The 12,174-nt window shown below is 36.9% G+C and overlaps 1 protein-coding gene across 3 annotated transcripts in view; it reads left to right on the top strand.

The window, feature by feature from the left end:
* The window catches only part of iars2 (isoleucyl-tRNA synthetase 2, mitochondrial), a 136,290-nt gene that overhangs the window by 116,549 nt on the left and 7,567 nt on the right, over positions 1–12,174 (top strand). For all 3 annotated transcript variants that reach the window (XM_069931232.1, XM_069931233.1, XM_069931234.1), the window contains exons 16-18: positions 6,547–6,649; positions 9,516–9,641; positions 11,002–11,133. In XM_069931232.1, coding sequence (XP_069787333.1) covers positions 6,547–6,649; positions 9,516–9,641; positions 11,002–11,133 — 361 coding nt within the window. The remainder of the gene's footprint in view (positions 1–6,546; positions 6,650–9,515; positions 9,642–11,001; positions 11,134–12,174) is intronic.

Raw genomic sequence — 12,174 nt, 5'->3', positions numbered from 1 at the left:
TAAGTTATTTTTTTCCAAATACGAACACGATTACAATTCACGATGCCATCTTTTTTCCATGTAACAGCTATACATTTTCTTGCTACAGCCAACCCTAATCGTATAAATGCTAGTTGTGGTTTATCCATCTGCAACCCTGTCATTAACGTATTCATATAACACCATGGTACATTTACTTTACCCTATGAGTTGAAATGTTTGATAATATTCTTTTGCTCTGGAATGCTGCCTCTTTTAAATAATTTTTTTTTTTTCATACTGTGAATCATATCAACCAAAATATATACAAACGTTTCTCATTAAATATACACAGTGGCATTTTCTCCCTTTTTTCCTCCCTCCCACCTTCCCACCCTTCTCCAAAACCAATAAATATTCAACATATACAATATAATAAAACCATGAAACAATGACTTCACACAATGAAAAATAAACAAGAAAAATGTGTCATCTACTTTTACACACTGAATCAAGTACTTTTTGTCTTCTTATCATTTTAGGGGGTGGAGGTCTGAGGCAAGCCCTCTCTGTTATGTTCCATGTATGGTTCCCAAATTTGTTCAAATAATGTGTCTTTATTTTTTTAAATTATATGCTATTTTTTTCCAATGGAATACATTTATTGTATTCTCAGGCTCTCTTCCATTTTCCAAGTTGACATTATAATTTTTTTGCTACTGCTAAGGCTATCATAATAAATCTTTTTTGCACTTTATCCAATTTGAGACCTACTTCCTTACTACTTGTGTTACTTAGAAGAAAGATCTCTGGAATTTTTGGTATGTTATTTTTTGGATTTTATTTAATATCTGATTTGGATCTTCTGAAAACATTTTCACTTTCGTACATGCCCAAATTGCATACTGTTGTTCCCATTTCCTTCTTACAGTGAAAACATCTATCTGATAATGTTGGATCCCATTCTTTTAACTTTTGAGGCATGATATATAACCTGTGTAACCAGTTATACTGTATCATGCGTAACCTTGTGTTTATTGTATTCTTCATAGTTCCAGAACATAACTTTTCCCTTGTTTCATTCTTTATCTTTATGTTTAAATCCTTTTCCCACTTTTGTTTAGGTTTATAGCTTATTTCATCATTTTCCTTATCTTGCAGCTTAATGTACACGTTCGTTATAAATCTTTTAATTATCATTGTGTCTGTAATCACATATTCAAATCTGCTTCCTTCTGGTAATCTCAGTGTTTCCCAATTTATCTTTTAAATAAGCTTTCAGTTGATCATATGCAAACATTGTACCATGAGTTATTCCATATTTGTACTTCAACTGTTCAAATGTTAATAAATTATTTCCCAAAAAACAATTTTCTATTCTTTTGATTCCTTTTCTCTCCCATTCTGTAAAGGAAAGATTATCTATTGTAAAAGGGATTAGTGGGTTTTGTGTCAATAACAATTTTGGTTTTTGGTCATTTGTTTTTTTCCTTCCATATATTAAGTAAATTATGCAATTCTGGTGAGCTTTTATATTGCACCAGCTTTTCATCCCACTTATAAAGTATATGTTCTAGTACCTTCTCCCCTATTTTATCTAGTTTTATGTCCAGTCTGGTTTTCGCTTGTCTGGTAAAAATCTGATAAATACCTTAATTGTGCTGCTCTATAGTAATTTTTAAAGTTTGGTAACTGCAAACCACCTTGGTTGTACCTCTCTGTTAATTTATCTAACGCTAACCTCAGTTTCCCGCCTTTCCACAAGCATTTCCTTATTATTCTCTTTCGTTCATTAAAGAATTTCTCTGTTAAGGGAATTGGCAACGATTGAAATAAGTATTGATTCCTTGGGAAGACATTCATTTTAATGCAATTTACCCTCCCTATCAATGTTAGCGGTAATTCTTTCCAATGTTCTAAGTCTTCCTGCAATTTCTTTATTAGTGGCTGATAATTTAGTTTGTACAGGTGGTTTAAGTTATTATCTAACCTGATACCTAGGTGTCAGATTGCTTGTGTTTGCCTTTTAAATGGTGATCCTTTTTAAAATTCTGTATAATCCACGTTGCTCATTGTCACGTTGATCTTGTACCCCGATATTTCTCCATACTCCTTCAATTTCTTATGTAATTCTTTTATTGATATTTCTGATTCTGTTAGGTATACTATGATGTCATCTGCAAATAAGCTAATTTTATACTCCTCCTTTATTTTTATCCCTTTTATTTTCTGTTCTTATCAGTTCTGCCAATGGGCAGAACAATAAGGGGGATCATAGACATCCCTGTCTAGTTGACCTACTTAATTTAAGTTGGCTCGATACATATCCATTTACTGTTACCTTTGTCAACGGTCCATTATATAATGCTTTAATCCAATTAATATATTTTTCTGATAGATTGAACCTCTGTAATACTTTAAATAAATAGTTCCATTCTACTCTGTCAAAGGCATTTTCTACGTCTAAAGCAACAGCCACTGTTGGCTTATTTCCTTGAACTGCATGAATTAGATGAATAAGTTTAGACATTATCCGCTGTTCGTCTTCTTAATAAATCCAGCTTGATCTTGTTTTACCATTTTTGGTACACAATCGGCCAATCTGTTTGCTAATAATTTCGCTATTATCTTATAATCTGAGTTAAGTAGAAATATTCGTCTATATGATGCTGGTGTTAATTGATCCTTCCCCATCTTTGGTATTACTGTAATTATTGCTGTCTTACATGAATCTGGCAAGTTTTGTGTTTCTTCTATCTGGTTCATTACATTCAGGAGAGGAGGAATTAATAACTCTTTAAATGTTTTATAGTATTCTATTGGGAATACATCCTCTCCTGGTGTTTTTTTGTTCGGCAGCTTTTTTAATATCCTGTACTTCCTCTATTTCAAATGGTTTTATCAGTTTATTTTGTTCCTCTTCTTGCAATTTTGGCAGATCAATTTTAGCTAAAAGCTCTTCTATTTTATCATCTTTCTGCTCGTTCTCAATTTGGTATAATTGTTCATAAAATTCTCATTAATATCCATTGGATTATATGTAATTTGTTTGTCCTTTTTCCTTGATGCCAATACAGTTCTTTTAACTTGTTCTGTTTTAAGTTGCCAAGCTAATATTTTCTATGTTTTTTCTCCTAGTTCATAATACTTTTGCTTTATTTTCATTATGTTGTTCTCCACCTTGTACGTTTGTAATGTTTCATATTTTATTTTTTGTCCGGCAATTCTCTTCTTTTTGTTATATCATCCCTTTTTGCTAGTTCCTTTTCTGTACTTACTATCTCCCTTTCCAACTACTCTATTTCCCAATTGTAGTCCTTTTTCATCTTAGTTACATAACTTATTATCTGCTCTCTAATGAAAGCTTTCATTGCGTTCCATAATATAAATTTGTCTTTCACTGATTCTGTGTTTATTTTAAAATATATTTTATTTTGGCATTCAATAATCTCTCTAAATTCCTGCCTTTTAAGTAGCATGGAGTTTAACCTCCATCTCTATGTTCTTGGTGGGATGCCCTCCAGTTCTATTTCTAATAACAGGGGTGAATGATCAGATAGTAATCTAGCTTTATACACAGTTTTCCTAACTCTCCTTTGAATATGGGCCGACAAAACATATATGCCTACTCGAATAACATGAATATTCCTTCTCTCTTTGGTGCTTCCTCCTCCATATATCCATAAGTTTCATTTCCTGCATGGATTTAAATGCTATTTTTATTTTTATTTTTTCAGTAAATTTAATAGCCTCTTCCTTTTAATTTGGTTATGTATTCCATTAATGTTTATAGTCATGTAGTTCAACATGGCCATCTCATATCTTGTTTACACCTCATTTCCGCTTTCTCACCACCACCTTCCCCTTTTCCTCATTTTCATCTCTCATTTTTCCATTTTTAAACTCAATGTATGACAACATATTTAAAACATAAAATACTCCAACAATCTCATCCAATATTACCTGAACCCCAAATGCCCCCCACCCCTGAGTTGCCCTTTATCCCTTGCCGGACAACCACAACTCCCCATTCCATTTGGATTGCGATCCTATTTGGAAGCGTCAACTGATTTCGTAGTGACGGTTATTGTCTCCTCCCCCCCCACCAACCCCGCCAGAAAACACTTTTTTTTAAAAACACATATAACAAAGCACTCCCTTTTTTTCCCCCTTTCTTCCTTTCCTCCCTTCTCTTTTCCCTCTTTAGTTCTTTACATATTCATTGATTTTACATCTTTATATATACTTTATCGCCATTCTTCATTCTTATTACATCTCTTCATCTCTCCTTCTGTACTGCAAACGCTCTGTGAATTCTTGTGTTTCCTCCGGATCCGAGGACAGTCTGTTTTGCTCTCCGGGGATAAATATTTTAAGCACAGATGGATGTCTTAACATGAATTTATAATCTTTTTTCCATAGGATCAATTTTGCTGTATTAAACTCCTTCCTCTTCTTTAAGAGTTCAAAACTTCTGTCTGGGTAAAAAAATATTTTTTGACCCTTGTATTTCCAATGGTTTATTATCTTCTCTAATTTTATTCCTTGCCTGCTCAAGTATATTTTCTCTTGTCGTATATCTCAAAAATTTGACTAAGATGGATCTTGGTTTTTGATGTGTCTGTGGTTTTGGAGCTAGTGCTCTGTGTGCCCTTTCTATTTCTATTTCTTCCTACCTTTCTGTCATTCCCAGGACCTTCGGGATCCATTCTTTTATATATTCCTTCATATCTGTGCCTTCTTCATCTTCCTTCAGGCCCACTATTTTTATGTTGTTGCGCCTACTATAATTTTCCAACATATCAATTTTCTGAGCTAACAACTCTTGTGTCTCTTTAATTTTTTTGTCACTTTCTTCCAATTTTCCTCCTCAGATGTTTACTTCCTTTTCTACAGCCATTTCTCGTTCTCCACATTTTCTACTCTTTTCCCTATTTCTGTCTAATCTTTGCATTTTATCTTCTGTTCTTTTCATTTTTCTTTTAATTGCACTAAATTCTCATAACAACCATTCTTTTAATGCTCTAATTTGTTCTTCAAAAAAAGCTTTATCTATATTCTGTCCATCTGTTTTACCTTCTATTTCTCTGTGAAGATCTTGGTCTTCTACTTCTGTGTCTGTACCTGTGTTTGTATCTTCTCTTTGTATCTGTGTCTCTTCTGATTTTCCTGATGAGTTGCTTGTATCACTTTGTCAGGCCTCTTCTTGCTGAGCCTCTTGCTGTTGGTCCTCTTCTTTTGAGCTGCTCATCTGCCAGGCCTCCTGCTGCTGCTCTCTTGCCGTTCACCCGTCGACTTTCTTTCTTGCCTGGTACTTCACTCCCTCTCCTGCCGCCTTCCTCATCTTCCAGCTGAGAGCCCTGGTGTCGGGCGACCCTCAGCTGGTCGCGCCGTGGTTGCCCGCTCCTCGGCTGAGTCCCCTTCCCGTCAGTGTTTTATCTTAGATTGTGCACTGCTCATGCACGACTCTTCGCGCATGTGCAGTTGCGCACTTTTGTTTGTCTCAGAGAGCCATTTTTGCAGTCCACCGGTCGGGGGGGTCGCGACTCCGCAGGACCAACACCAACCTCGGAGAACGGGCTTTGTTCACCACCGTGGCTCCCTGTTCCTTCATGCAGGTAAGGCCGTATTCTTTCTTTTCCGGTGACTTATCTTTTTTTTCCCCGTTGTTTTTACTTTTTCCTTCTTGGGTGCCATCTTCTTTCTCTCTGCAACTTTATCTTTTATTTCTTATATTCTATATTTGTTGAACTTTGTCTTTTCTTGACTTTTTTCTGGAGAGGGCTGGTTTTACCCAACCGGCCATTACTCCATCACGTGACTCCCTCTCTGAATGCTGCCTTCATGATACAATGACCTTGAGTTTTCAAATTAAGGTAGTAGGACGCAAAAAACTGTGTAAGGAATCAGAACTAAAAGCATCTCTGGAGAGAGACCCAGTTAATGTTTCAGATTGATAATGATACTAGAAGAATTAGTAGTCATTTTCTCCACTGCCGCTGCTTCGTCTGCTGAGTGTTTCCAATAGTTTTCTGTTTTTATTATAAAAAAATTTCATTAAATAATCTTGTATTGACTCCAAGGCAGATGATAATTATTGCCTTCCTTGCCTGAAGATGCCCCAATAGAGGGAATGCATATGCTGGTTTTTAAAATAATTTTATCCCATTCCATTGAACCTGCCTTGTTGGTGCTTTACCTTACTGAGTACTTGATTTCAGTACCACTTCTGTCAAATAATGTTTCTCATTAAGTTTACTGAGCTGCAACTGAAATTCAAACTGTGATTACGAGAATTATTGCCAGAGCTACCAAATTACACATCTTCCTTTTTTTTTGAGTATCCAGCATCTGTTCCACTTAATATCCTTTCAGGCAATAGCAGGAGGGCCAGCCTATTCCAAGAAATATGCACTTCCTCCTTGCTGGCTACTGGCAGATTTATTACTGATGGACAAAAAGAAGCTGGAGGGACTCGGAAGTTAGGCAGCATCCATGGAGAGAAAAATAAATTTCTAAGGAGTAAACAAATTTGGTTGCAAATTGTAGAAGAAATACAAAGGAATAATTTTAATATTTTGTTGTTAGAAAGCTGATTGTCCATGGATTTACCGTCAATGAAACTGGAGAGAAGATGTCCAAATCTTTGGGAAATGTGGTGGATCCTGATGTTGTTATTAATGGAGGGGAGGTAAGCTAATCTTTTGTCACTTCCCATTTTTAAAAAAAAAACTCTTGCTAAAGACTTGTGCATTCTCTATGCACTTCTTTCATAAGGGTGAATAGGATGCCTGGATTTAAATACAGGGTATATAAAAATGTTTTGGTGTAACTGCATTAGATTTTATGCTTGTTTTTTTTGATAATCAGCCTAGTTCACTTGAGTTAGATGTAAAGGTGCATTGATAGGATCTTTCTTCATAGAGCATAAAGAATTTACAGCAGAGGGAACAGGCCCTTCAGCCCACGATATCTCTGTCCACCTCGATGCCAAGTGAAAGGAATCCCATCTGCTTACGTGTCATCTATATTCCTCCCTTCCATGTCTTTTCATGTGCCTGTCCAAATGCCCTTTTAACTTTGTTTTTGCATCTGCATCTACCTCTGTCAGGTTTGTCCAAACTACAAGCCAGTGATTGTGGTATCTGTTTCCCACAGTTAGACAATTTGAGAACTAAAGGACATAGAAATTTAAGATGGACCTCTAGGCCAACTTGTTCATTCAGCGAGTCATCCATATCTGGAATAATGTTCCAGAGGAAACTATAAAATGTATGCAATACTGTAAATCATTCAAAGGGATAGGAATATCTTAGGATATGGACCAAATGCAGACAAGTGGGATTAGCTGAGAATGCCAACTTGGTCTGCATGGATGAATTGAGCTGAAGGGCTTATTCTCTGTATGACTCCAATCTCTCTTCATGGTAAATATTCTCTAATCCATGCAACATTCTGTTGAACCTCTTCTCTACTCTCTCCGAAGCATCCTCATCCTTCTTGTTATGTGCGAACCAGGACTGCACACGTTCTCCAAGAGTGGCTGAGCCAAAGTGTTGTACAGCTGCAATTAACTTGCTAACTTTGATAGTCAGTGCTCTGACCTGTGAAAGCAAGTTAGCCATATGCCATCTTCATCACCTGTCTCCTCTTGCCACTTTCAGGGACCTCTTTATGTAGCCAGAAATGGTGAAGTCAAATATGATCATTATCAAGTCAAACAGTAAGGAAGCAGGCCCATCAGCCCAACTTACCCGTGTCAACCAAACTGTCCCACCACCCAGAAGTCCCATCTGTGTGCATTTCTCACCACCCTCCATGAGTTTAAAAAAAAATCTTCTGCCCCCTCCCTCCCCCCGCCCCCCCCCCCCCCCCCCGCACTTTAAACCTATCTCCTCTGGTTACTGATTTCCCCTAATCTGGACAAAAGACACGATGGATTCACCTGATCTATTCCTCTCATGATTTTGTCCAACTCCAAGGAATAAAGCCCTAACTTGCTGAATCTCTCTCAAAGGTTTGGGCCCCGCGTCCTGGCAACATTCTTGAAAATCTCTGTCCCCTCTCCAGATTGACAACATCTTTCCTGCAGCTTAGTGACTAGAACAGAACATAGTGTTTTAATTGGGGCCTTACCAATGTCTTGTACAATTGTAGTAAGAAAATATTTAGATAGCTATTTAACTGGCTGGTACTTTATTCTCTGGACCGTAGAAGGTTGAGGGGTGATTTGATAGAGGTATTCAAAATTATAAGGGGGAGGGACAGATAGAGTCGATGTGGACAGGTTTTTTCCACTGAGAGTGGGGGAGATTCAATCAAGAGGGCATGGATTGAGTGCAAAAGGGGGAAAGTTTAAGGGAAACGTAAGGGGAAATTTCTTCATGCAGAGGGTGGCGGGGGACTGGAATGAACTTCCGGCCGTGGTAGTAGAAGCGAGATCAATGTTAATATTCAAGCATAGGTTGGATAGGCATATGGATGGGAGAGGTGTGGGCCAAATGCGGGTCAGTGGGACTAGGTGGGAGATGCTGTTTGACGTGAACTAGTAGGGCCAAACTGGCCTGTTTCTGTGCTGTAAATGATTATGTGGATAAGGGACAGAGGAATATGAACCAAATGCAGGCAAAGAGGATTGGTGTAGATGGGGGAAAATGTCAACATGGCCATGATGGGCCAAAGGTCCTGTTTCTATGCTGTACAACTCAGACTACTTGAAACATTTTCCAACAATGAAATTAAATATAAAGTTTTTAAAAGCAATATTAAGATTTTATTGTCATATAAATAAGAACAATGTACAGATGCACAGCCCACCTCACTGACAAAAGGCAAAGGAGGAAAAACCCAACACCCAACCCCAACCAACCAATTTTCCCCTGCAACCGCTGCAACCGTGTCTGCCTGTCCCGCATCGGACTTGTCAGCCACAAACGAGCCTGCAGCTGATGTGGACTTTTTACCCCCTCCATAAATCTTCGTCCGCGAAGCCAAGCCAAAGAAAAAAAGATACAGATGCACTGAAAGCCTTGCATACTGCAGCTTCCCATAAAACATGCTAATGACAATTGAAGTGTGATTTACACATAAGATACAGTGAAGGGAAAATAGATAATAAATATAAAATAGAAATAAAGTAGTAAATACATTTTCACAGTTGGGCGGTTGCATTTTTTTTAATAACAAAGGGCTTTTTCAGTAGTGTAGCCAGATCTTTCGTGTCTTAGAGTTGTGTTAGGGTAGTACTGGGATTTCAAGCCTGATAGCAGTTGGGAAACAAACGATTCTTGAACCCAGATATCCTACACTTTGAGTATCTGTAAATTCTTCCTGAAGGCATCAGCAGTGAGTGAATACGGCCAGGTGATGGCGATCCTTTTGATGGCTGCTGTTCAAGGCAACGTCTTTGGTAGGAGTAATTATAGACTGGTAATACACTTTATGAGCACACTTCGGTTTTGTGCTACAATTTCATGATATTTTACAGCTGGAGCATTCGAGGCAGTAAAGTTCTGAACTATTAGAAGTATTTAAATAATATGGTTATTTTATGATAGGATCAAAACCAAGATCCACCTTATGGAGCAGATATTCTTCGCTGGTGGGTAGCAGAATCCAATGTCTTTGCAGAGGTATTAATTGGACAAAATATATTGCATGCTGCAAGGGATGAGGTCTTTAAGGTGAGAATCAAAAAATATTTAAATGTTCTATTCCTGTTGATTATATCTACAACCCCTATAGATGACTACATATCTGCTCTGTTAACATTTTCTTGCTTAATTTTGTATTCAAGCACCATTCAGCTGTTTCAGCTCTGTGACAGAGTTTAATCTTTTGTATTTACTCAGTGCTAGTTTTGGTTAAAACATTATTAGTTATGACATGGAGTAACAAAAATGTAAAACTGAGAAGTGGGAGAGAGTGCACGTCTGAGAATCAGTTGTCGTGGTAATGTTTTTTTAAAAAATACAGCAAGTGGAACAAAGTGGCACAGATACCACTTGAATCTTAGTTAAAACAGCAGAAGTATCACATCTGTGAAATGAAATGTGTTTAATTTGCAATTAAACTAATTACAGTTGAACTCTAATCCAGTCATTGATGCTGGACCAGCTGATTTTCCAGATTGTTGGATGTTATTCCTATAATTAGCACAACATTCTTTAAATTTAAAAAAAAGATATCACACAGTTCTAAATAAAATTTGTAGTGATCTTAAAAAAAGACAGTACTGGAAAAAGGGCCTCAGTGAGCCAGGTATGGAACCATCAGGATTATGGAACAGATCATCAGTTTTTAAAGCATTGTCAGGAAGGCAGTATTGTGCCTAGTTGTAAAATGAGTATATTCTAGGGATTATTGGAGCAATACAGGAAATAGCCAGCAAGGAAGTGAAAAGAAGAAATTGTACCTCATCAAAGTGCAATCTGGTAGAGATTTTAAATATGGGCATTTCATCTATTAAAGACTTATGAAAAAATAAGGATATTTTGGTGCATTAACAAATGTCATTGGTTACATTTTAAAAAAAGAGGCAAATGAGTATTTGAAATTTTCATTTTGGCAAGTTGGTATTCAAGGAGAATTAAATTGAGAATTACAAATTAAAATATCTTTTACTAATTTTTTTAATTCACTTGAATGATCAAGTGTTAATCATAAAATTAGAAACATGCAAGGGAAAGCAAAACTGAATGCAGCAAGAAGAAAGTCGAGTAATGGAATTAGTAACTGAGTTGCCTTCTGATTCAGTAAATGACTTGCTGTAGATTAATAGTCATTTTATAATCTCACTATGATTTTGTAACAGATGAGTATTTCCAGCATTTTATGCTTTTCTTACAAACTTTCTGCATCTACTTTTTTTTTAGTTATTAATAAAAATGATTGTTTTGAAGATACCATTGTCCTGGTGAATTTCTGTTGCTGCTGGTCTATGTCGTAACAATGGCAAAGGCCATACTGCTTTGCTGCCTGGTGAAGAGAAATTTGAATTAACTCTGAAATTATATAATTAATTTATTTGATCTCTTCCCTCAGTTGCGGAATACATTACGATTTATGCTAGGGAACCTTTATAATTTCAATCGCAAGACTGATGGAGTTTCAAATGAACAAATGTTCTTAGTGGATCAGTATATGCTTCATCTCCTTCAAGATTATGGCATCAAGGTAAGAGCTCCAGAAATATTTAGCATAATTAAATAATTAGGTAATTTTTTTTTTAAGCAGAAATGAACAAATGTGGAATGTTTTAAACCATTTCCCTTGAATGTTATAAAAGTTGACGAGAACCATCGCAAATCATGGTGTTATTTGTAATTTGAGATCTTAAAACTGGAATGAAATCAGTCTCATGAAACTTGTTTGGGGACAGGTTAAAACTGTGACAGGTACTGACCCTGTGAGAATAATTGATTTAATTATCAACATTCAACTTCATTGTCCAGGACAGCCAAACAGAAATTGTGATATTACCAGCAAACTTACCTGAGTGATTTTGAAATACTGCTACTCCCTGACTTGTGATCTATGCAACTTGTGTCCATCCACACATTCGACTAAATTCTTAAAAACATATATAATAAAAAATATAAAATTTACGCCATGTTGTATTTGGCAAACTATAACAGGGATATAGGGGATGTAAGAACCAAAATGTGCATGCATACTGTTTGTCATCGTCCTGGGGTCCATAGGCTGGGCACGGCCATCTTGATTCCTATGCACAGGTGCATGTCTTCGGTTGGCGCATGCACAGTGGGTTTGTGAATTGGAGTCTGGTTGGAGAATGCGCAGGAGTTAAGAGTGCAAATTCAATATCGTCAGGGCGCTGAACTTTTTGGTATGCACTGTTGAACTCCAATACGCAAATCCACTCTGCATGTGCCAACTGAAGACTTGCATATGTGCACAGGAATCCAGATGGTCGTGCCCAGCCTCTGGACCCTGGGACCCCCGACTAACAAAGTAAGTTCACACATTTTGCCTCTTACAGGCCCTGTATCCCTGTTATAGTTTGTCAAATACAACATTTGATTAAAAAGTTTGTTTTAAGACTTCGGTATTCCATGTGTGCGGGCAAAATTCCAACTTGCGTCCATTTTGAGATACAACTGATCTTTCAGATCCAATTACGGTTGTAATTTGGGGAGTACCTGTACATTGTATTTCATATGTGCCATCACGTATACAAATGTCTCAATCCTCCAG

The sequence above is a fragment of the Narcine bancroftii genome, chromosome 4, assembly GCF_036971445.1.
Source record: "Narcine bancroftii isolate sNarBan1 chromosome 4, sNarBan1.hap1, whole genome shotgun sequence".
NCBI classification, from domain to species: Eukaryota; Metazoa; Chordata; class Chondrichthyes; order Torpediniformes; family Narcinidae; genus Narcine; species Narcine bancroftii.
This window is presented reverse-complemented; position numbering and strand designations above follow the sequence as displayed.